Genomic DNA, 26,382 nt, shown 5'->3' on the forward strand with positions numbered 1-26,382 from the left:
ATGAATAACCATGCGCAACTTCTGAAGACTTCTGTAAAGTATCTTTAATGACTCTGTTCATGCCATTTTAAAAACAGTCACTTTCAAAAAGAAAATCAATATATCTGTATATTGTATTTGCTTTTCCCATTCCTCTTCCCATCTTTGCTAAAAGTTTGGCATCCACAGTATGTACAGTCTGATGCCTGGGAAGAGAGACTGAAAATTCACTCTAAGTTTCCAACTTGTTAATTATAGTGCACAATTCTTGTCGACTTCACCCTTTGACTTCCCTTACCTCAGTGTAATAAAAAAAAAAAAACCGAATCAAAGTCTTTCCGTGAAAGCTCCCCAAAATGCCAGAGACCATCAAAATGTTTCTCTAATCTCTATATATGGCCTCTCTAACTTTAAAAAATTGATAAGCAGTCATGCAAATGATGGAAGAAACTCATTGGAAGAGGGCAGCTATCACGATCTAGAGAGTTGTAGAAATATTGGGAATCTTTATTAGACAGCAGTCCTTGGTCTTTCCTGAGAAAATATCTTCATTGCATCCTGGTAAGATTTCTGCAGGTAGGTATGAATGAGAAAAAAATTTTGCCCATCTTTCTCATGACCCAAGCTATACCTACTCACCATTACCAAATGAAATATCTGCAACTGACCTTGGTAAAGTGTCATTTAACCAGAAATCTTTTCTTCACCAAATGCTTTAGAAGAGTTCTAAGTATTTTTAATTTGGTCTATGTTTGAGAAGGCCACACCCACAGCCCTTTTAAAGGAAGATGCCATGTGATGTTACCTAGGTAAGTGGATTCTCAAAACACATCCCCATCTCTTAAAACAGACAAGAAAATGGGCATGACAAAATCCACATTACACAATATGCTGTATATACAAATTGAAAGACTGCATCTCATTTTTTCCTGTTATTAAATTTAACAAGATTCAGTAAAATATGGAAGCAAAGCACCAACAGCCATCTTTCCCCAAGTCCTTGAAGAATGTCTCAGCATCTCCTACAGGTCTTCAGATCTCTAATGTTTCTTCATTTGCCCCGCAAGTGTCTACAACACAGATTAAACAACTCGTCACGGGGAAAGCACGGACTTTGGAGTTGGCTATCCACTTGTCTGTTTCAGTGTTATATTCAAGAATGTGCCCTAAGCGACCAACACCCTGAAAACCAGCCAGGACATAGACTATAGATCCCACTGCAGCACACTTCACTGTTACACCTTTCCATGGCATTGGAGACACCATCTTCCATTCATTCATCTTGATATCGTAATATTCTACATTATCAAGGCCACCTACAAAACAATGAAATAGATAATTGCTTATTACATTATACTGTATGGACTGAACTAGAGCATGCAAATATTCCATGAAACTGAAGTCTTTATTTTTAAGGTTTTAAAAGCCCTACAGTAAAAAAAACAAACCTGAAAAAACACCCTAGGTTTCTAAACTAGCAGTTTACCCTTGTATAAATACAGAGAAGAAAGTAAGATGTGTTGTAACAAATTCACATTAGACGCTTTCTAGAGATTCCAACGTGTTACTACTTCATGAACAGAAGAACTAGCAATGCTGAATTTGTGATGGATTTGTGGCTAGTAACTAAAACTTAGGAATCTATCTGAAACTTCCCTATAGCTAGGGCATTTTATTCTAGAGGACTGACAGGTACCTTTACCAAAATTGGCCATTTACTGATAGAGGATGTCTCTCTTCATGATGCTAGTAAAATCACTGAAGTGTAAAAGCCTTTGATAAGGGCCAAAGAAACCAAGAGTTATTAGAGAAGAGTAGATTTTATGACTAAGATTCGCTTCTTCAAGAAATATGTTAGTAATTACACCTTACAATAGCCACAAACATTCTGTTATCCCTATTTAACAACTCTGAGTCAGTTTTCACTTCCAGTCCTGAATTACTAGATCTGAGAGATTAAGAAACTTTTCTATCATGTTAAGAGGTATGAGTCTTTCACCCCATACATAACTCTTCCTCATTCTATTCCAGTAAGAACAGTCATTAACACTTCTAAAAGGAGCATTCAGCTAACATTGCACAAGATGGCAGCTCTGGCAGTTACAGATTGATAAAATGTTTGGGCAATAAATGCATCTACCGTTTCTGCATTAGGAATCAATCACGACGGAATAGTTTCAGTAGCCAATTAAAAATCAAGCTGTATTCTAAAATAGCATTCATCTGATATCAAGTATACCAGTTACCATAAATAGTGACTTTAAAACCTCATAAATGAGAATTTTCCATTTTGAAAAGCACTTTAGAAACCCTCGGTAATTAAAATTCAATTTTTCTGGTAAATAAACTATTATTCTTCTAGTTTTAAAGACAAGGAAACAGGCAGATCATAAATGACCTGCCCACGACAGTAAGTCTTATTTCAAAGCTGGGCACTCAAAAGAGGTCTCACATTTTCACCAGGTTTATAATATCTGACTATCTTTAAGTCTTTGGACTGAAGTTCCTAAAATAGTGGCTATACCTTTACCTGTCTCTCAAAAGAATGCTAAAATATCTCAAAACACACCATAAATAACTAAAAAAAAAAAATAAAAAAATTCCCTTTTCTTAGATGCCTGGTTTAGCCATATTAACTACTTCAGAACTGGGCTACAGTAGGGGTACATAGCTGAACTTGACGGTACTCTTATTAGTACAAGAATTTAAAAAATAAGATATAGTGAAGTGGGGAGGTGAAAAGAGGAAGGCAAAACTAAAGTGGCAACAACAGGATGTTTGATGGTGTTGCTCAGAGTTTTTCAGTTGAAGAGAGCAGAATTCATTGCAAAATAGACCAGAGCAGAATTCATTGCTGTGTGACCAGCTAGAGAATTAATAGAATTCAATTACCTAAACCATTTTGTCCACCCACAGCAAATATTTTGTCCTTTACAAACACCAGCCCATGGTTCTTCCTGGCTTCAATCATTGGACACAGCTCAGTCCACCTGGGGAAAAAGAAACCCAAACACAAGAGGAAGAGTCACCATCTAGTTCATAGAAAATAAGTATAAAATATGTAAATGAAACCTATCATTAAGAAAATGAAACAGGGATAAAAGCTGCTTAAGAAAAACTGCCTTTCCAGTAAAGCTACAAATAACTGATTCCTCACTGCTAACTCAGGAAAATTCCTTACCATATGCAGTTTTTCCTTTAGTCATCTATACTTGAGTCATTTACAGAGCTAGCAAAGACCCAAATGACTAAAAATAACATTAATACAATTAATACAATACTTACGTTTCGGTGGCTGGATCATAAACTTCACAGGAATTTAGGACTCTTCCAGAAACATTGTTTCCCAAGCTTCCTCCGCACACATAAATGAGCCCGTTCGCCTCTACCATTCCATGGCTGCATCGCTGAGTCAGCATGCTGGGCTTCGTGTGCCAGCTTTCTGTTCTCGTGTCATAGCATTCAAATAAATACAGTGCAGAATTTCCTTGAAAAAACAGAAACCCACCAAAGTGGCATTAATTTTTATGGCTGTCTTTCAAAGGAAGAGTCTAACAGCAATTATCAAACTGAGACTTGGTTTCTTAGTTGAAAAGGGAAAGCTGCTTTCCCACCTCCAAAAGCAGAGCTGACCAACTTGAAATTTGGGACTATTCAAAAGCACATACTTATAGTTTCTTTCACTCGTTTATTCCAGTAAGTAAGTTGATTGAATTGCTATTTTTGTTTAAAAACAACAAGAAAAAAAATAAAGTTTGGGGTTTTTTGAGGGGAATAAATGCTGAACAGATATACATATATATATATATATATAGATTACTGATCCCCTGTCATCAGCTCATGCTACTCTTACTACTTGTAAATATATTGAACTTTCAGATGTAAAGATGTAACCATCTTTGTAAACTTACTACAAGTTCATGAGTTTTTTCTGTATGCAATGTGATTTGCCCAATTCCCAGAATACTCGTTGCCTTTGGAATTTTGATAGCTTGATTATGTCATACCATACTCCTGAATTATTAGCAATCACCAAACAACTACCCCTCCCCACTTTATTTTCTTCCTGAGGAGTAGCAGATACTCATTTTCTGGAAGTGCAGGGTCTGTGTACTCCTCCCTCAGGGGCCAAGAAAACTATTACTGAAATCAAAAGTGATTTTTCTAATGAAGATAGATGGGAGCTTAAAGACGTGTGCTGAAGTAACTGAATCACAGGCAAGGCAGAGAAGGCTGCATACAACTTTCTCAGAAAAGAACCAGGGTCCTTCTTCCCTTTGCTTCAATAGATATATTCACCTAGAACAGTTAAAGGTGGTTTTTCTTGTGCCTCTTCTTCCTTGGATTTCTACTTCCAAAAATTGTGTCATACTAGCAGTACTCACTACCAGTTGAGGGTTTGAACCTTCAAAACAATGCTATGTTTCCAGACCCAAAATACAGAAACAGACTCCTATAAACTGTGCATTTGTTTACTTCTACTCTGTAATTCTCAATTTCACCAAAAATTGTATAGAGTGGGATGTATTTTTTCTTTGACGTAAACAGTCATCCTTATTGTTTTGAAGTTGTAGAAATTCCCATCCATAGAAAATAAGGCAGATCTTTTTTTTAATAGATAAAAGCTTCTATTTTCAGTATAATGATAAGTATTTCTCCTGTACCAAAACAGAGTGGAGCAATTCAGCTTCTAAACTCTGCTAGTTATTGTAAATAAAACAGGACTCCCATCAATTCAAGAAGGGGAAATGAGCCATTGACTGGCACAGTAATCCAACCTCTTCAATTGATGCAAAAAACAGGCAATTTTTTTACATTTCTTTGTAGCTAAACACACTGCAGCATTTTATCAGATTAATGCTTTTACATAATTGCCTGCTTCAAATTAGAAAATACTAGATTCAGGAGAGACAGACTTTTCCAAACATTCAGTGTTCACTGAATCTAAAGAAAAAAGTACAGGCAAAATAAACTGCATTATTAAATTTGGGCTTTTACTGTTCTGTCTTGAGTAATATTTATGGAAAGCAAAGTGAAGCTGTGCACAGTGTGAGGGTAGTTTTCAAAGAAAACTGCTAAATTAAGATCTCCATTACGGTTGTATTAACTATTTAACACGTATTCAAAAATAAACTATACAATCAAAGGTTTCTATCATTATTCCCCATGAACTGAAATGTGGGAAACTATGAAGATTTATGAGATTTTGTAGTGTTTCAAGTTTCCCAGTGCAGCCTTAGTTAAGTCTATTTCAAGTAATGGGAAAAGTGCTATTTCACATTTACCACGTGAGGTGGCAGCTGGGAACTGCCTATTCTGCTGCTTTATTAGACCTCTTAAAATATTTGAGGCCAAATTACATGGCCTACATGTTACAACCTCCCATTAAATGACTTATCAATGTTAAGCACTGATTATGACCTTTTTTCTCTGTTCACCTCCCTCTGCACCGATGCAGAACTCAAAAGGATCTACTAGAAAATTTCATTCTTCTGGGATTTTTTTTCCCCAGAACATAGCTTTTTTTAAAGCTCTACTTTCAAGGATATAGCATGCCTACATTACAACTTTTGAGTTGTTGATGATGTATCAGGTGTAGACAAAATAAAATGTTCCTATAACATGATAGCATAAGTCAGCCTCTAGGGTTTTTTGGAGAGAGAAAAAATCCCAATGGTTTTATTTTCTCTTTACTATTTTGAGTAATAACATCTAGAGAAAGTATTTTATCTCCCTTTGCTGAAGCAAATCAACAGAATAACAAAATAAAAGATAACTTCTGCCATTTGAAAGAAAAATTGGACAAATTCCTTTAGAGGACCAGGTATCATTTCACCACCAAGAGCAGTAGTTTTAAAAGATTTCTTTTCTACCTTTCTTTTTTCCCCTTGAAAAAAAATCTCATTAGGCTCGACATATGCTGCATACAAGGAAGCTGTTGTCAAAATGCAGCTATTCTAGCCACATATTGCAGAAAATTTTAAACCATTCTAAGTTTTGTAGATTTATAGAAGTGGGACTCCCACAATATATTTCATAGAATCACAGAATAATTTGGTTTGGAAGGAACCTTAAAGATCACCTATTTCCAACTCTCCTGCCATGGGAAGGACACCTTCCACTAGAACAGGTTGCTCAAAGCTCCATCCAACCTGGCCTTGACCCTAGTTAACCCCTAAGAGCTGCAGTCTACTTTATGCTCTAGTTAATGTAAAGATTAATCATTTCATTCAGTGAAACCATTTTAAAAACACAGGTTGTTGGATTGGGCAAAGGGGTATAAAATCCCAAATACAGGAGAATAATCTCATTAGGCTAACATGGCAAAGTGCAGTTTCTTGTCAACAGTCATGCAAAAACCAGAAAAATTTCCAGCTATCTTTCTTTGTGCTTTTTTGTTTGTTTTAAAGATTTTTAGTGTCTTACCCACTTCTGAACCACCAGATGTATAAATTTTGCCCTCAGCAGCACAGGCTGCAAGGCTATCTCGAGGTGTTGGAGGTCCTAGCTTGGAATACCAGCTATCCTTCACCACATTGTAGCAGTCCATTCGCTTTATAGGGAAGAGCTGGGAACCACCCAAAATATAAACTACGTTGTCCCAGAAGACACAAGCTGCATCCCTGCGCTTTTCAAAGGGACATCGGATGTCTGTCCAGCTGTAATCCTGCATTACAAAGAACAAGTAATGTCTAATAGATTATAACACTTACCTGCACAGCGAGTGTTTTTCAAACACAGCTTTTCATAGAGATTTAGATATGGTCAGTTTTAAGTTCCTTTGCAAAAAAAACATGAACACTGTTTATTGAAGAATACTCCTCAGGCGTACTCTTAAAAAATTCTTTTAGACACAGACACGGTTAGCTGCAATGAACCATGACATTATGAATTTCTATTTCATTCCCTGTGTGCACCCAGTACAACGTCCCTGAAAAACAGTTGTGTTTTTTCCAACAGAATTGACCTCCTGCTGCTATTATGTTAGAAACAATGCATGTGATCAATAAAGTAGGATTGCATTTTCTTTTATAGCAATGGAAGAAGACATCTTACATATAGTAACAGATTATTTCTAAAAAATAATAAAATACAGAATGTACCAAAGACAATGGAAAAAGGAGAATATCCAAATTGACAAGCAACTCAGTTAAAAAGCTCTGATACATACTTTATTACCATGACAACTAGAAGCTTATTTACAGAATTTACAAAACACAAATGATCTCTAGCTATCCACAGTTGATCGCATGAGAAATAGGGTAATGCTCCATCACAAATACCGGCAGTCACGTTGCCTAGAAACTGATTTTGCACAGATTGGCAAAATCAGCGAGTATCAAATATAGGCAGTAATGCCCAAAGCCTTAATAACACCAAACTCAGCAACCGATGGCAGACCAGGATAGCATACAGCACAAGAAACACTTCTTGAGTAACAGCATCTCACATATTCCATGAGCACAGTTTGTATCCTATACCGAACAGGAAAGTACGGGACCTTAACTGTTATCTGTGCCACCTCAAGATGGTCTACCTCAACCTGCTGAATGACCTTCACTGCAATGGTTCACACAAGACGTTACATCATTACATTTTCTTAGCAAGGACATACTTCAAACACCTTGGTCAATGAGGAAGAACAGCGACTCCTACATGGGGGTTCAAAGAAAGAGAGGCAGAGCATGTTATAGTCCAAAACATCTTACAATCTTTTCTTGTAGCATCCCCCATATCAAGAAGAGCTGGCAGGTGCATGTGGCCCTTTATGGTGAGAAACAGGTCCTGGGGCATCCTAGAAAGGAAAGCCATACTACAGCATGGCAAAATAAATAGCTGCATAAATCTTAAGAAAATGTCTCAGCGCATTGTGCAAGATCAACATACTTTCTAGCTTAAACTGGCAATTTTACAAAAAATCCTGTTGTTTTCCTTTACTGTTATAAAGGGCTGTGATCTGACCCACTTTTATAGCTTCAGCTCATGTATCCATTTCATCCATACCTTTATCAAATGGAAAGCCATAACTTGAGCATGCTCAGCAGTATCCTCCTCTTTCAGCAGGAGGCAATTTAGGCCATCCTCTTGCAATGCTCTTCAGTGTTAGTCTGTACCACATAGAATTGATTCAATTTTTGCATTTAACACATTTAGGAATTATGCAGAAGAGTTGCTTTACACCACAGCCAATATCCACACAGCCCTGGGCAGTGCAAGCCTCATTTCTGGGGGCCTGAGTAAGGAAAGACAGACCAAGACAGGTATATGGTGACACTTCCCCTGCTGATCTCTGTTTTCAACAAATGGTTGATTTCATCAATTTACTTAACCACTTATTAAAACTATCTGAACTCCTAAGAGCCACAAGACCCTGTGATAAGAATGGCACGTGCAATTATGGGTCATGTGAAAAAGTACATTTCTTGTTTAAGACTTTTCCCTCATTTTCAGTTGATACCTTCTGTTCAAAGTTTGTCACAGAAAACAGCAGACATGCCCAATATGGACAACCTCCCCACTAACAGCTTATTGACTACACCTTCATCTCCTCATTAAAGGTATGCTGTTTCCCTTAGTCATCAAGAAATAGCGTTGCCAGGCATCTGTCACTTTTTACTTGATACTGTTGAATTTTACACTGCTAAAAAGTTAAAACTTCCAACCATTTCTGGTCACTAGAGACAGCAATTTCAAAAGAATAAGCACATTGCTGACCTGAAATCTCAAAGTCATTTATAATTTTTTTATCAAGAACTCATAGAACAAAACAACCAGTATGCTATTCCCAACCTAGGGGAAAAAAAAAAAAAAGAATATATTTTTTAAAAATAATATGTGGAAAATTCAACAAGAAAATGCTTCCCACAACTGTTAATAAGATTTCTAGTAGTCATCTGAAAACAAACATCTCTACTCAAATTAGTGCCAGACTGCTCCACAAGTGTTATACCCATCTGCATCTGCCCCATTGCATCATTTTGCTCTCTTGATGAAGTACATGCATCAATAGAAATACCAGTTACAGTGCAACACAAACAACAAATATAGTCTTAAACTCATACTGCTAACAGTCTCAACAAATAACACACAGTATCCAATCCAGTCTTATTTAAAGCACCCTTTTAACAAGAAGGAAATGAAAATCAGCATTAGATACTAATCTTGTGTGCAAAGGCATCAGTGAAAATTAAAATTTTTGCACTAGTTTTATCGTGTCAGAATTATGGAAATCTGTATTACAACTGTCAATTTAGGTGACATAAGATTTTAATTAAATTACTAAATTTAATTAAATTCACAAGTGAAGGACTAGGTCACTATTCCATTAACAGACAATAAACACAATTTCAATTCTTTCCCAAGGTCCTAACCTTGCAAAAGTACGTACACAAGCTTAATTCCCTGCTCTGTGACCTTTTCATCATCTTTTGATGAGACTAATTAAAGTGAGTTAAATGCTAATTCAACGGGGGTTCTGGATCCTTGGCTTGTTGCATTTAAGAAGCTACTGTCACAGTTTTAAATATCAAACTCAGATATTCAAGTAAAACATTCAGAAAAGGACCTTTAAATAGATTAGAACTGGAAATTAGGTATAAGCTATCCAACGAGACATGACAGGCTAGCTAAGAACACCCAAGAAAGGATACAAGCACTAGGAAATGCTTGTTAGAAAAACAATCTCCAATTTCCCACTTCTTGAATTTTCCTTCCCTGCCCCGTTCTCCCCCTGCCCATTAATCCACATGCAAGGCCATAAGTCTTGATCGGGAGGCAGTTCTGTAAAATTTCTTCCCAATTCAGTTACTTTTTGGTGTTATGCTTGGACAAATAGTCTATGAAAGAAAAAGGCATTTTATCCTATGCTTTATGTAGACTTTCATGGATGGTACTTTTTGTCCACAAAACAGATTTCTTTGCCAAAACCATGTAACTGTTTGAAAAGTTCTGAATGCCCTGATCAAAGACTTCCCCAACTCAGACCTTGGAAAGGAAAGGATTATCTGCTCTGCACCCCTCACCTCCTCATCCCCAGCTGGAGTACTGCTTATCTTGGGTATGTGTATGAAGGAAAAAGGTGGTCATTAGCTGGGAATCTTGAACTCCAAATGGAAATTCATATCAAATGTCTCTCAATCTAAGTCAGCAAAGGTAGTAGGTTTTTCTTCTCCCCAGGCTTGAGTGGTACTCAAAGAAGGTGGCTTCAATTTCATCTTACATAGGAATGTGACAGAAAAGTTCAAAACACATCCCCAAGGCTCATTCATTCTGAATTAGATTTGACAGGGCTCACATTGACTATAAAGTTCACACAGATAACACACAAAACCGTTTGAAATCATAACAAGCATTTAATATGCTGAGTTAGAACCAGAATTTCTGCACAAAATATTACATGCATGTGATTTCATAACTTAGAGAGCCCTGATGTTTATGTAGCAACTTTTTTCTGTATTACTACATGTGCTTGCCTGGTAAAACAGAGTATGGGTAAACCTTCTGCATGCAGTTGATGTTTCTAGACCATTTAGTCTGTATAGCTGAAACATACATCATTCCTGTGGCTCGATTTTATTCAGGAAACACGGGAACAAATTTCAGGCAGAACTTGGTTGCTATAAATTGGCCAACTCTAAGTTTTTTGTTGAAGAAACTCACTCTTTTCCACTTATGTAATACTTTCTCCTTATTCCCCATCCCACTCTTTACATACTCTTAAGAACAAACAAAATCCTGAACCATTAATATTTAGAAGTCGTTGCATATTTATAATAAATGCACTAAAAAAAAACAACCTTGCACTTCAAAACTGAATTCTACACTAAAATATGAGCCAATAACTTAACAGTGCTAAAAAAAATTGCTTTGAGTTACTCTAAACACATAAGCGCATGCACATGCATACAGACTTTTCTATATTCCTAACCAATTGCCTGATGTTTTGGTGACCTTTTATTTCTTTGCAGCTGTGTGATGCACATACCAATCAACTCATGGATTGATCAGATCTCCGTATCTAATATTGCCAAGAAACAAACACAATCATTCTATTCAAAATGACGTATTACATCTTGGTACACAGACTTAAAAATAGTTAATTAACCATATTCTTCCAACTGCATACCCAAGAGGCAGGGAATACATCCTTCCTAATACCATTTTGTAGATCATAATCTCTTAGTTAATACCATCAGCAAATAAAACAGGTGAGATTACAAACAGTGAATCTTAATGCATTCTGAGGTAACGATTACCTTGGGATTAAAATATCTGCAGGACTGGGGCTGTGAGCCTCCAAACAAAGCAATGCGATAATCATGTTTTTTTCTTCTTGGCCGTGTGCCTTCCACTAACTCTTCTCGGTCTTCTGGGGAAAGGAGATGGTACCGCATCCCACCTGGAACGAAGACAGCAACTGTTGCAGATCTAGTGTAGCTCACACACAGCAAGGGAGGTTTCAAAGGCAGGGACAGGGGAGAGAGGGAAGAGAAGGAAAAGAGAGAAACTAAGTTTCTATATTACACCTATATATAGCTTTGATTTAAAAGGGAAGAATAATGCACAGCAGCACATGAGGATAAGGGCGTACATCCAGACTTACACCTTGTCTCAAACTGCCTGCTCCACACAATAAGGACATGGATATAGACTCATGTTATATACCAACTGATCGATAGCTAATTTATACAATATTAACGAGCAATTAAGTTTGTTGCATTGAAACAGGCAAAAGGAGGCAAACCCAAAGAAAAGGAACAGCAAAACTGGGAGTCTAAAGAGGACAGTGCTAACATTAAAAGAAGGGACCTGAATACAATCAGAAGTCAACTGTGGAACTTCCTCACGCCACACTTTCTGATTGATAAGAAGGCATCTCTAGCACACTGCACACTCATGAAACCCCCTTACTTTTGTTCTTAGCTGACAATGCTAAATATTAGTTATAACTGGTAGAAGAGAATAAGCATTCACCTAAGAAACATTCCAGAGAATGCAAAAATATCGGTGACATTACCAGCCACTAAAACTACACAAAAATCCTTATTTCTTAAACAATGCATCCAACTCCATGTTACACAACAAGTATGACTGAGATGTCAAAGGTCAGCAAATACTTACCAACATATAGGTTAATTTGAATCTTGCTCATTGAATCTGAAGGAAAGCAGTTGTGTACTGTTTTTTAGATCTACACTAAAATGAAGCCAACTAGTTAATTGCTACTGAAATCAAAAATTTATTTCCAGAATATTTATTAACATCTAGGCTTTTCTTTCTTACATGACAAAATTTCACGAGTGGTATCTAAAAACAAAGGGGAAGCTTGTTCCCTATCTTATTTGCACCCTGAAAATGCAAATGTAGGATCAATCATTTTAGGATCAATGGTCAGTATATACTAGAGACAAAAATAGTGCAACATAGAGTTAACATTCTAATTTGCTTAGAGAAGCTTTATAATACTCAAAATTTTGACAGGAAGTATTTCTTTTATTAATTCACATATGAGCATGAATGATACTGAAATTACTAGTGTGTCCCAAAGGCAGACTAACTTTCAATTACTCTAATGAGTCATTGACAAAATCTCCATTCCATTACTTCTCATGGAGTTCATGTCATTTGCTAGGAGAAAACAAATGAAAGTCACACTGTTACATAAGATAGGTTTTATTTACGTAATAATCTCCTAATCCAACTTCAACTAAAGGCAACATACTAGAGGGAACACAGTCAGATGGATTTAATGTGGATATGTTGTCAGAGCATTTAAAGCAAACAATCCTCAAAAATTCCACAACATTTTTTTAATTATACAGAACATTATAAAGATTTCAGCTAGAGGTCACTTACTGATCACCATTTTAAGGCATTCTGGGTTATCCTGAATAAGTGGTTCAGCCTGAACTGTTTTACTTAGGAAGTTCTTTGATATCAGAGGAAATCGGACTTTAGCAAGAATATCAACCATGTACGGCTGGCGATTGGGCTCATCGTACTTCAGCCATCTGACTGCTGCATCATAAACCTTAAACAAGAGAGATGGAAAGAAAAGAATAAGGTACATCACCATACAGTAAGACACATAACTGAACCCTAATGCTCTAAACTGGAGGTTAATTTGTAGTATCATTTTAGTATGTGTGGATCCATCGCCATCTTCCAGAAAAAACCCAACCCCCACCGCAACAAAACAGTTACTGAAACCCAAAAAAAGACAATGCTCAGACATGAAGTAAAACAAATACACAACCATAGAATAAAACTCATCTACAAATTTTAAAACTCCTACTACTTCTACTATTTAACTTTTTCCCTCCAAATCGAAAACACGAATCTGCAATTCACATTTATGTGCATAACTCCTGTACCAGGTTAAGTCTAGTATTTGAAGTTCAATGCCATAACATCAGTAATAATTCTCCAGAAATGTTGAAATAGCTTCTACTTGATATGGTTTCCTAAGTTGACAAACTGCTTCTGTTACCAAATCATCACGTTAGGGATCCAAATATATTGCTATTGTTGTGTCTCAGGGGACCATTTAAATCAAAGTTTTTAGCTGCAGACTACTGTAAATTTATCAGAGGGCATCCTCTGTTTCTCCTCTTTACAGGAAAAGGTAATGGGTTTCCTTAAAGGGCAGTGAAGACAGAACAGGGAAAGTAATCATGAAATCTGCTCTATTTATGACTGTACCGCGAGTCAGGAAGAAATGAAACAAAAGTCTAGTATTATACATGAACTATGACACTCCCATGCTGCTCTTGGACACAGTAGGCTTTATCTAGTAGCACTGACTCTAAAGTGGTAGGATAACTTCATTACAAGCACAGCCAATACCTATGCCTGTAGCTGAAATTGGTCACAATAATCAGTAGTGAGTGACTGAGACACAACATGGAAAGAAACTTAATGGCAGAATTATTCAGAAGGACTACTAAACCACCCCAGCTATAATTTTGCAAAATTACCAGGGAATGAGGGAAAGTAGAGAAAAAAATACTTATGGCTCAATTCCATCAGCTAAGGAAGTTCAACAGAATGACTGGGATGGAAACATTGTATAGGACAGGCAGTAATTACTGCCACCTTTCTTTTTGTACTAAATGCAAATATGCTTTACACCAATACAGACATTAGAGTACTATGTCAATTTTCTAGCAGTACTCATGAGAAATAAGATTCCTATAGTACCACTGGCAAACTTCTGTAGTTTCATACTGCACACTGCTAGTTTCCTAAAGGAATTGTAACGATGATGAACAATATGTTTTCTACCACTGCTGCCAGGTTAAAGCATGCCATCCTACCTTACCAACAGAACTTCAAGAACGTGAATGCCAAAGTGTCATTTTGGCTGCAAGCCAAACAACACTTCCAGCTCTGAGAATGTTACCCTGTGACCTGATTTTCATTCAGCACTTGGTAATAATGTTGAACTGTGACATAGCTCATATTTATACTTCTAAGCAGCCTACTACTATATTCAATGACCTGATATTATCCCCCACTCCCAGGAATTCTTATTTTCATAAAGTAAATCACCACACTGTAAGACAAATAACTAAACCTTAATGCTCCAAATTGATTCTTCTGCCTGTTGGAGGTCAACATAAACGGAAACTTTATAGTCAGCAAAACATCCACTTCTAAGTGGACACACATATCATCTTGGCTACAAGATCTCTCTGTTGCACTTCAAAAGTATGAGTCAACTCATGATGCCATACCCAAAGAAAGTTAAATTAGATTTCAGTTTGTTTTCAACAGATTTGACTGAGAAGCTACAAACATCCAGCAGCTACAAGTACTACCCAGCTGCTACGACCACCCTACAATCAACTTTTTGGGCTGCAGTGCAGACACCTATATGCTTCCTGTTTTCCTGCAGTAGGAAGAACAAGCTGGCAAACAGGCATTCAGGGCTGTGCTGTAAGCTGAATCAAGCATTCCAAGTAGGACAGTTGCAAATGTAACTTCTACCACAGCTTACAACTTTTAATTGAGTGAAACTCCAGGCTCCTTTCAGCAACCTAAACTTTTTTATGTCCGCTCCCTAAATAAGGGCCTTCCATCACTGCCAATGCATCTAGCTTTCAGTGTTTTGCTCATCTTGCTTCCAAGTCCCTCAGTTCCCCAGGCTTAACTTGTGTATGCATATGTTTCCATCAGAAGCAACTCCTCTCTAGAATAGGCCGAGACCATAGTCAGGTAGAAACATGCAGCCATTAAGGCCCAGTCTGCTCACACTTTGAAGCACATAAATCCCAATCTAGAAGCAACTGCTATGATACATCAAACTTAATTTAGTTCATATACTATGGAATCAGAAGCCCTATAGCTATCTCAATAAAGGAAACTGTTATGCTAATTCCCTCCGTGACTTCTTTCTTCCTAGTTTGCTGAAACACATACATAAACCACACCTGAAACGTGAATATTTATTAAAATTTGATTTTGACCAAGTTAGAATGCATGTTTTATTCCACAATTTAGCAAGCACTATGTGCATCATATCCTCTAGGAACATCAGAAGTGAGATACTTGAATGCATGCAACAACTTCTTAATCAAAAAAAGATAGTGAAGTTCAGTGCTCTTAGCTGGTATGAAACAGGGATCTCACCTGGTCTTCTGCCCTCACTGTCAACGTATCTTGGTTCAGGAGGTGTGTCACGCGCTTAACATCCAGCTGAAGAAACTCATCTGTCTTGTAAACTTCAGTGAAATGCTGATGGATGAAGTCATCTGCAGTGGCTTTCAGTTCTGGGCAGTCTAGGCATTCTGCTAGCACACTTATGCCTATGAAGTAAGAAAAAAACCCTTCCAAATTTGAACTGCAATTACCTTTAATATATTAAAATAGAGTATAATTACCGTAATTTCAGTGATACTTGCAACCCCAGTTTAATATTTATTACCATGTTTGTTTTCTTTTTTTAAACACATGCTATCATAACTCATCTGCAACTCAAGAAAAACTAAGACAAGGACAAGCTGCTTATTCCTATCCCTTCCAAACTAATTGGAATGTCAGACTTGCAACATTTGCTGTATTAAGTATCTTTCCAGCACTATTTCCTCATGTTTCTTTCCCCATTATGAAGCTGACAACAGTACCTCAACCAACATGCCACAACAACAAAGTCTAACCAGAACAGCTTGAGAAACTGGATCCAGGTTTTATGACCTTCCCTGACCTGCTCATGCAGCATCAGTCACCAACCAAGCCCAATTTCCTTCAAGAGTCATGATGAACTGTGACTTTTCTATAGAGGTAGCACAGTCAGCTGCAGACCAACACAAAAAAGTCATGTCCATGTTGCTGGAAGGGCAGAATGTTGGCACAAAGTTATAAATAGCAACTGTTACTGAGAAGCACCATTGCCAGCGTTCCCACTAGAAACTACATAAGCACAGAGCTTTTCAGCAGGAACTCCTGCTCATCATGCTACAGCCTTCTTCCTTTTATGGAGGAGATGGCAAGTGTACTAGGAGTAACTCACTATCCCATGGGCTACAACTAGCCAGAGCTGCTCTAAGTAGTAAAATGCAAAGCAGAAAGATACAATCCATGTGTATGACCTCTTGACAAAATTTCGAGAGATTCAAATTAAGCCATGGTCTCTTTCAAATCCATTTTTTTAATAAACCATGCATTTGCCTATAAGTCTGCACAGAATATGTTTCAACTTACAAACAATGCCTTAAGGAAAAAAATTATTTAATCTTTATCTCCCTTTTTGCTATAAATTAGCAACAAAGTATGCAAATGTTAGCATAATTGATTTTCCAGCTACATAAAAGCCACTCAAAGCAAGCCTAAGTGGCATTTTCCTTAGCAGATAATGCCTTTCTTCCAGCAGTTTTTTCAGAGCCACAGCTGTACTGCATCGAAGTGTCAGTTGAATCTGTAATTCAGACACTCTGCAAAACATTTCTATTGCTATTATAAACATCTGTAACATGCTTGAGCTGTTACTAGGAGAATTACCTAACAAATGTCAGTAAGAAACCCTAAAAAAAATTTTCTCTTTAATCTCTGATTAAATGAAGTGCACCAAATCTTAAGTATGAAAAAGTACTTAGTTCTACTTGTTTACCTTTTCTGTAACATCAAGTTCACATTACAGCTACAGAACATATTATACCAAACCTGCCCAGATGACATTCATGGATTTCAGTCAAAATGAAAAGTGAATAAAACCAGAAGTAACCTAAACTTATTCTGTTCATTCTTGTAGAAGATATGCTAGTTTTGTAAGTTACAAATCTGTCAAATTGTGTCTGCAAATACAGTAACAACTGAAAGCTCCACCTTTTCAACTGTGGTTCTCTAACCAACAAGAAGCCCCAGTGTCCTGCCAAGCTGGATGAGATCTTGCACATTCAGTAGACCCTGTGGCAAGGGGAAACAGTTCAGATCCAGAGCAAAATTATTTTTATTTGCCTGGATTTAGCCAAACATTACTGTCTTTTAGACAATATTATCTACTTTTCAGGAACAGCAAAGTTAAAAAATAAACAGTAAGTTTAAGTCTATTTCTCTTACCAAGACAATTGGAAGCATCAACTTGTTCTTTTAAAAAGTCCACACACATTTTTTTCACAGGTTCAATTTGATACTGGTTTGCTGCATCTAGTAAAGACTGGACATTATTGCTGTTAACTGAGATTCTGAAAAAGAGAAGGTATAAAATTAGCATCACTGAAATGACCTCATTTGCTGCAGCAAAAAAAAAAAAGCAACTTACGCCAATTCACAGAAACGGCAAAATTATTTCCCTGCTATATGCCCAAGAATCTTTCACACACAGTCTGAAGACACAATCTCCCTTTATGATCTTTCCAAACTGCTTACATTTGCTCTGCTTTACAGAGGCAGGGCAAAGGGTAACCAGTCCTGGGATCTGAAGAATAAGCCTGTAACACAGGTCCACTGCAGTCCTATACTATTACTTTGACTTGTGTGGTTAGACACTAACCCCAAAAAAAAAAAATCAAAACCCAAAAAGACCTTTTTTGTGACAGTTTCCTACTCCCAAATAGATGTCAGCATCAGCAAACTGTGTCTAAACCACTGTCAGAACTGCCCTGTCTGATTTGCCCAGAGTTCATCAGCAGAACTAGTATGTCAGTGCTTCAAGAGAAGGTACAGAACCCACAGACTAGGGCTTGGGCACCAGGGCAGGCAACCATGTGGCTGGGGTGTCTACACAGACTGTCTCTCACCACTCACGAGTATACAAGAAGATTCCTCTTAAAAAAAAAAAAACACAAAAACGAAAGCCTCCCTAATGAGAGCTAATCCCATTAGTACAAAGATGAAAGGCCTGCCATCCATAGATCTAATTAAAGCTGATTAAGTACTGTTTACAATCATCACCATCTGTAGGAGCTCTGTTTGGGGGAAAAAACCAAACAATCCACAAAAAATCCCAAACACACTGACAACCTGAGATAGGAGGGAACTGCTGTCCACAGAACAGTTACCCACACTGCCTGCTTTGAGACGAAGGTATAACTCCTGGAAATGGTTGCATGCCATAGCTACCATGGCCACAAAGAGAGATTGTGCTGACAACAATAAAGGCCTGAATTTCAGAACAGTGGGAAATATCATTTGACTCTAACACTGAAGTCAAAAGCTTGAAGTGCTTTGAATTGCTTTCTGGAGACAAATACCGTTCTCTTTGGTCTGTAGACCTTCCTACTCATTAAAAAGGAAAACGGAGGAAGGATAGAGGGTCTAGTCACATCAGGCTTTAAACAAAGTAAAGAACTGTAATAGTAACAAAATTGATGAATCACAAAAACATTATTTTAAGATTTTATCATTTACAATTGTCAGGTTTCCTAGAAAAAGTGTAAGCTTTAATAACAAAACTACCTTGCGGTATAAGCAAACTCCACAAGCTGTTCAATAATGTCAGGCTCTGCATCTTTTAGCTCCACTTCAAAGGACTTTGATTCAATCATATTTGCTGCAAATACATTAAAAAACAAACTTTTAATCAATAAAGCCACTCTAGCTATTGTATGTTTTGCAAACAGTAGAAAATAAAGTGATTATACAAAGTGAGAACCTGCTAAAAACAGCACACAGTTGATTGCTGTTTTCCCAGGGTTACTAATGCAAGTCAGGAAAGAAAGAAGGCAGTGGAACAAACAGGATCACTGGTGTGTGTACATGCTTGTATTATGTAAATTATGATAACTGTATTAAATAGAAAAGGTCATAGATGTCATTGACTGCAGCGCAGACTGCCAAGGTAGCATTACCAAAACCAGGAAGCACACGTTGCACTATCAAAAGCCATTTCCACATTCAAGTTGAGTTTAGGAATAGATACATTTCCAGAAGAATTTGTAATGGAAAGTTAGAACTCCTTTCGCTAGGAAGGCTTTCCGCCTAAACGGTAACTTTCTCAAAGGCAGTTTCAATGCTTCCCCCCCCCCTTCCCATAGCAAGAGAAGCGCTCAGCCTTGCTCTCTGGTATGCAGAGAGATAACATGTTTGCAGACATGTACAAGGCCTCCTTGGGCCAAAGAGAGTGTGAGGGAGGAGAGAGAGAAGATACAAAAAGCCTTGGAGGAGGAGGGGCTTTGCCTTTTGCCCCTGGAGGCCTGATGTGTGCAACATCATAAAAAAAGTGGTCCTTGCATCTGAAATAAACCTTTTTTTTAAATCCTTCCACTGCCTTGGCATTCTTGGGAAGAATACTTGTTACACTGATAACAATGGAGACAGCTCCAAGCTTCACACACACAGGCACAGCACTAAGCTTGCTCGCAGATGGTTACCAGCTGACCACTGGAAGGCATGGTTATTTTACTCCTACTTGACTTTGATTTCACAGTAATTTTACAATTAATGGGTAAGGCATACAAAAGATAAGATACCATGCAACAGAATTTTTAAAGAGAGCATAAACACAAGTATTATAGAATTACAGAATCACTGAGGTTGGAAAAGACCTCTAAGATCATTGAGTTCAACCATTAAACCATGTTCCTAATCTCTGAAAGCCTGTCTTATATGCAGAAGTGCCTAATGGTGGGAAGCAACAGGGCAGACAAATTCTGTCATGGGAGCAAAACCTCACAGTTTTCAGGTTAAGGGAAGGGGATTGACTCTATTAGAGAGTGTGGGCCCCAATTATTAAGAGAGCTTACATATGAAGTAACACTTGACTTGATCAAAAGAGTGTTAAAGGGAAAATGAGGGGAGGGGTGAACAGAGATGAATGAAAGGACAGAAAGTGAGAAATCTTCATTTATACTTATCCCTCAACTTAATCACTTTCATAAAATAAAAACTTGTCAGCCACAAATCTAGCAGGACATAATCATAAAAGTTTCAAATCAATCAATTTCAAAAGACTTACTAGTAAACATCAAGTTAAAAAAATGACTGGCTGAAGCAAGCACAACACGGTGAGCTGGGATCTTTCTTTCTTGAACCATAAGAATGACATCACAGAGAGTTTTCTAAATCAGAAGAAAAAAACAGACAAAAACCACAAAAATCAGCATTTTTTAAAATATTTGAGCAATATTTCTTTAAGAACAACTTATGGAAATTCATTGATTTTTGTAACCCACACAACTCAAGAGCATTATGTGATAAAAAGGTTTTCTGAAAGTCAAAGTTCAGTAAACCTGGAGAACTATCAAAGGTCAGTTTAGCCCTGAATTTGTACCTTAAGAATGGCCACAAATAACTTTAGAACTCTGATTATAGTTTTTTCTGTGGCATTTACATCAGCCTCCAATAACATAGGTTCTGCAGCATCTGGCAGGGGCTGCACTCTTTACATCTCTCAGTCACTTTCCTCTACTCTGCTGCTGATTTTTAAGAAAATTCACAGAAATCTCATATTGGAAGGCTGTCATCATATTGCCCAACTGGAGTGAAAGTTATGAATGAGTTAAAAGCATTCAACGGAACATTTTAAAGAAAATGTATCTGAAAAATACCACTTCTGTGGAAGGGTTTGACTGGTCATACCTGATGAGCAACTAGCATCCAGACAAAAAAATAATTTATTTCTCATTTGTTTGCTATCTATATGTAGGCAGTTAGTTTCTCCCCTACATGTGAACTGTCATGCACTAGAAGGAGAAATGAAAGCAACAGAACTTACAGAAGTTGTCAGAAGGGGTGAGAGGAGAGTAAGGGACTGGGGTAAAAACACGTAATTTGAATAGATTCTGAAATGGTGTCCTTTCTAAGAACATACTGACTGAAATAAATGCATATGATACTGCAGTTAATTATAACATACTCTCTATTAAGAAAGAAAAACCAAGCTGCACCGCTTCCTCAAAATACAGGAATTCATTTTTGACTACTACCTTAAGTTCATGGATCTACCTTCAGAAACACCTACCTACAGTCATCCCAATGCTAACCTCGAAAAAGAATGCTTCTACTGTGGGTAATATATACATGCTTAGAACTGTGTCAATGTTTTCCATGTAGAGACAATATTATCTAGGGCCCAGGTCAAGAGGTTGATAACCCATTTGTACAGTCCCTTCAAATATGTCTGTCTTCTTAGTTTTTTTAAGGACATTCAGAAGCAAATGTTGGACAAAATATAAATAATACGTTTCAAAAATATTATTTAAATGAAAGTTAGATGGGGGTGACATACAGCTTCCTTTGTACATCTGTAGCTTTAAACTATATAGGACTGAAACAACAAAAGAGACCATTCTGGAAAAATTTCAGAGAAATCCTTTAAACCTGAAATTCCTAGCACTTCTGGTTCAAAACAAGCATCAGAAATTAACAGTATAAGGTACCATAAAATCCTTTGGCCAAGCTTTGCCAAGACGTGCAACTGTTGCTTGAGCTCCACACTGCATTTGTAAGACACATTTAGTGCCTCAGCTCAGCTTTAGAAGCACCTCAGATGTTCTAAGGCTTCTGTGAGTGCATTTGCCAACCAAAACAGACCATCATTTTAATTTCTTTCCCTGGGATGTTTCTAGGTGTGACTATTCCATTTCAACTAATGCTCTTTGAAGGATTTCCGCGCTTCTTTCCAGAAGAATCCATTGCTGTCACTGGGTTGCCTCCATGATGCAACCAGTGACTGGTGTTAACCAAAGGACACACCCCAACGTGAGCTTCTGCAGGGCATTTCACCTTCCAAGTAACAGGTTCAGCAACACCTTCCAGCTCTATCCCAGCTTCATTTCCAATGACTCTTTCTTGGCTGACCTCCACTCAGCTGCAAAGTTGCAACAAAGGCTTTATGCACATGCTGTCCAATAGTTCTGTAAACCCACAGAAACGTGGGTCATCATGTGTTGGAGATCAGCAACAAGTCCTCCTGCACTAAACACACTTGGCCCCAACACCTCACCTGTACTGAGTGCAGGTATGGCCATGGTTTACTCTAAACACCCGTACTCATGGAGGCTGCCTCTTGATCTCAGCTCATACAAAAAGCAGCCTCTTCAGAACTAGCTCTACTTTCCCATCAGCACATCTTCCTACAGCATTAAACTACTGCAGATAAATATCTAGTGTTCCACATGCATGTTGACATTTCCATCACAAGAAATTTTTAACTCATATTCAGGTTTTATAACCACGGCATAGTTCTTGACTTATCAAAACACAAGAAGAAAGAGTTGCCTGTAAATCCTCTTTAACTTTAGCACAACTAATCAGCCGAAACCAGAATATTTTTCCTCTGGTTCCTGCTGACTTCCTAATTTTATCCTACATAATCACACCTCCCCCTGTCCCCTCAATAATAGTTAACCTCCTCTTACAAACAACTCCTAAAAGAAACACAAGTGTCATGAAATATGCAAGAATTTCTGGAGCAGTCAGCATTGGCTGGGATATGCAAAGCCACCATCTGAGGTCAGATAAGAAGTTTTCATGCAAAATTCAGTGCTGTATCTCCCTGGGCATCACAGAGTCTGAAATCTGAATCACAAGTACACACAGATTTCACAGCACTTAATCCCGAGGCTCTCACTCCATGTGTTTTAGAGTAAGCCGTAGCTACATGAGAATTACACTTTACTACTCTGAAAGATGAGGTACTTACACAGAATGACAACGTGGTGCCACATAGTGGAACAGGGACATGGTAAAGCACGAATTCCCTGTGCTGGGGACCGTACACACATCTAAGGGAGGGCAATATTTCTTCTATCTACTTAAAAATCATAGCAGCATCTGACATCCCCTTTTAAACAGTGACAGAGGTATGAGCTTAACACTGATGAACTAAGTTATGAGCTCAGCCACACCTTGGGATATGTTTATGTGATTAGATCGGAAACAAAGCCTACATCAAAAAAGTAGATCCCAGGCTTCAAGTCTTTACTTTGCTACCTGAAGTCACTGAAAACAATATTGTTTTTCATATATAGGAGCTTAGTTCCATGAAACAGTTTATACAGACAACATGATTGACTGTGCTTTAGTGAGAGAAGAACAGGGCTGAAGCGCTGGAGAAAAACAGAACCAAGACTGGTATCACTTCTGAGGCCAGGACCCAGACAGCATTAAAAGCTGGACTGAGTCTCTGGCAAGACTAACACCGGAGGACAAGCATCTAAACCGCAGAAGATACAACACATGACAGTGCCAAGTATGAAGCCCCCACATGTTCTGCCTTCAGAGGTAGCTTTCATTTTGGCTCTACATCACTGTGTTTGAATGAATCAAAGTTCCACAATCAAGCTAGCTCCTCCAAAGAGAGGAAAGGTTTCTTCATATGCAAGGAGTTATATGGATGATCCGTCTGCTCTTGTATCAGAAATTTAAGCTTTTTTTATAAAGAAGAATAATTTAAAACCAAACATTTCTTTTAGTTTTAACAGCTCAACTGAAATGCACTTGCACAATTGTAATTTTGGTTACTACTCTAGCTCTACTGGTAAACAGAGGAGTCACCTTTAATAATCATTGGACTATTGACCAAGAAAGCTGATCAGCCCAAAACGTCAGAATTTGAGGCCAGATGAGGCCACCAGACTCCTACAGTGTCACTGACCTCCCAGTAAGATGGCCAGAGGCATTCAAGAAGAAATGCTACCTGTGAAACCAAACCATGGTTACAGTCATCCCTCTCCTCCCGTTGCAGTTTGACTGTTCACGGGCACACAGCCAGTTCGTTCAGAGAGGAATCCTGGTTAAAAATTCCACATCACCACCTTTTTACTACCCTCAGGTTTCTGTTCGAAAAGGGCTCTGTGAATGCTCCAGGTGAAGACATTGGGCCATCACTCGCAGCCTCACTCCTGCCCTACCACAGGCAAGGCATTATCAGATAAGGAAAAGCGGCTCCACAGCGTCTTCTGCCTCCAGCGCCCACGATGAGCCCACGCAAGGGAAATCGGAGCTCGCTCCTCTCGCTGTGCGGCTGCCGGAGACCCTGGGCCTCCCGCGGTGCCATGTTCGGCGGGTCATTCACCGCATCACGCTCCAGGGACGAAAAGTCCACGGAAGCCCACGCGCGGGAGCTGGATCGGGATGTGCCTGCAGGGCAGGAAGCGGCCCCGCGGGGTTGGGACTCACCCTGGCGAGCGCCCCCCGTACCTGCTTGCGCATGGTGTTCATGACGCCCATGAAGCTGGCGAGCAGCTTCGCCTCCTCGCGGGCCGCGAGTTTCTTCTCCGTCTTCTTCTTGCTGCTCTTCTCCGACCCGGGCGCGGCCATGCTCGCCCGCGCTCACCGCCGGCGCGCCGCCCCCGCCCGCGAACATGCGTCCGCCGGCTGCCGGGCGGCGAACAGAGGCTCCCCCCGCTCGGTGCCGGGGAGGCGGGCGGCGGAGGGAGGCACGGAAGCGGGGTCGGGGACGCGGGGACGCGGGCACGCGCAGTGCCCGCGCAGCGCCGCTGTGCCCGCGGCAGACGCGGCCAGGGGCGGGGCTTGGCGCGATGACGCTCTCGGCCGGCGCGCGGCCCCCACGCGGGGTAAACAAAGAGCGGGGCGGGGCTCGGGCACGTTACGTGACGGGCGGAGAGCAGCGTATGCGCAGTGCTGGGACCGGCCCGGGGCTGTTCCGGGGGGCGTGGTCGTCTTTGTGGTGGTTACTGGGGGCGTGGTCACACCAGGGACACGCCCTCGGGGCGGGGCGCGGCTCCCATGGGGGCGGGGCATTGGCGTGGCGTGGCCAGGCGCTCCGAGGGGGCGTGGCCTCGGCTCGTTCCGGTTGGTGTCAGAGGGCTCCTTCCCGGGAATTCCCATCCCTGCCGATGACAAGCGCGCCCCGAGGTTCCCGGTTCTGGGCGTGCTTGTAGAGATAGTGCCATGCCAAGCGCGCAGGGGAGGTTGAAGCTGCCCTGCCCAAGGGGCTGGCGGGGCTTTCGCTGCCCGTATGTGTGAGCGAGGGGCGCGTGGTTCCTGCTGCTCCCGCTGGAGGGACCCCGTCCCGCCTTGGCGACGTGCGTGTCCCGGGCTCGCGTGTAATTAAACAAAGCCATACAGGGAGAACATGCCAAGATTAAAAAAAAAAAACAAACAAACCCCAAACATATAGAGGTCCTAGATTTCTGGTCCAAGAAATTAGAAGCTTGAAGGGATGGCAGAAAACACTGTAATCTCAGAGACAGAGATCTCTTATTCAAAATTTCAAGATAAGGATCGGAAAGAAGAGTCAGCTCCTTGTGAAATCTGAGAAATTAAATTAAAATAATTTAAATGAATAGGAAGTTAAACAGATTTTATACAAATGAAAGCATCATAATGTACCATGTCTCTTCTAAGCACATTATTATTCTCAAAGCACTCTACAAACACTTATAGTTTAATGATATTTTATCCCTCAATTCACAAAGTGAGGTTAAAATTAAAAATAGAAAAGGATTATGCTCTGAAGCTCACGACAGGAAAGCTATTGGCCTGGCACAAACAATATCATATTCATTGTGGTTTCAAAAATGTATCAAATTACATTTTAAGCCATCAGCTAATGCTACTAAACAGACTGCAAGATAGATAGCTATCCTGAAATATTTAGTGAATGTTGTTTGTTTGATCCAATAATCTCTAATCCGTACTGTGGTAGAGATCTTTCAATCAAGAAGCCGAGGTAATAAGCATGTTGTGCTGATATATAGAAGATTAGCAAGGCCTGATTTCACAGTATGGATTCAGAATGACACAGAGTAACTTCTTCAGCTCTTTATGCTAGCCTGGCACTGAAAATTAGAATATTTACAGCATCCTTTTCTCTCAGGAGTGCACATGCTTCTTTGGGCAGGAGGAATGCTTTTCAGTTACTTTGGCATTAGTAATTTGTTATATACTGTCTACAAATACTAGTAGTTCACCTACGCCTTGTTTTTTTTCCAGTTCACAAAGTAACGCAAGATGTAGAAGTTCTGAATGTGAATGCATGTGATATCTCATTATGTTGTC

At 39.2% G+C, this 26,382-nt stretch overlaps 1 protein-coding gene across 1 annotated transcript; it reads right to left on the bottom strand.

The window, feature by feature from the left end:
* Window positions 1-19: 19 nt before the first annotated feature.
* Window positions 20-24,870, bottom strand: KLHL7 (kelch like family member 7). Its single transcript, XM_051786067.1, has 11 exons — window positions 24,559-24,870; window positions 20,372-20,474; window positions 18,874-18,967; window positions 17,536-17,660; window positions 15,610-15,785; window positions 12,835-13,009; window positions 11,235-11,377; window positions 6,406-6,646; window positions 3,265-3,466; window positions 2,872-2,969; window positions 20-1,295 (listed from the first exon to the last, which is right to left on the bottom strand). Exons 1-11 carry the CDS (start codon window positions 24,676-24,678, stop codon window positions 1,012-1,014), a joined length of 1,761 nt encoding a protein of 586 aa, XP_051642027.1. The 5' UTR covers window positions 24,679-24,870; the 3' UTR covers window positions 20-1,011.
* Between the last annotated feature and the right edge of the window lie 1,512 nt (window positions 24,871-26,382).

The sequence above is a fragment of the Manacus candei genome, unplaced genomic scaffold (assembly GCF_025592945.1).
Source record: "Manacus candei isolate 608988 ecotype Guabito, Panama unplaced genomic scaffold, ASM2559294v1 h1tg000021l, whole genome shotgun sequence".
NCBI lineage: Eukaryota > Metazoa > Chordata > Aves > Passeriformes > Pipridae > Manacus > Manacus candei.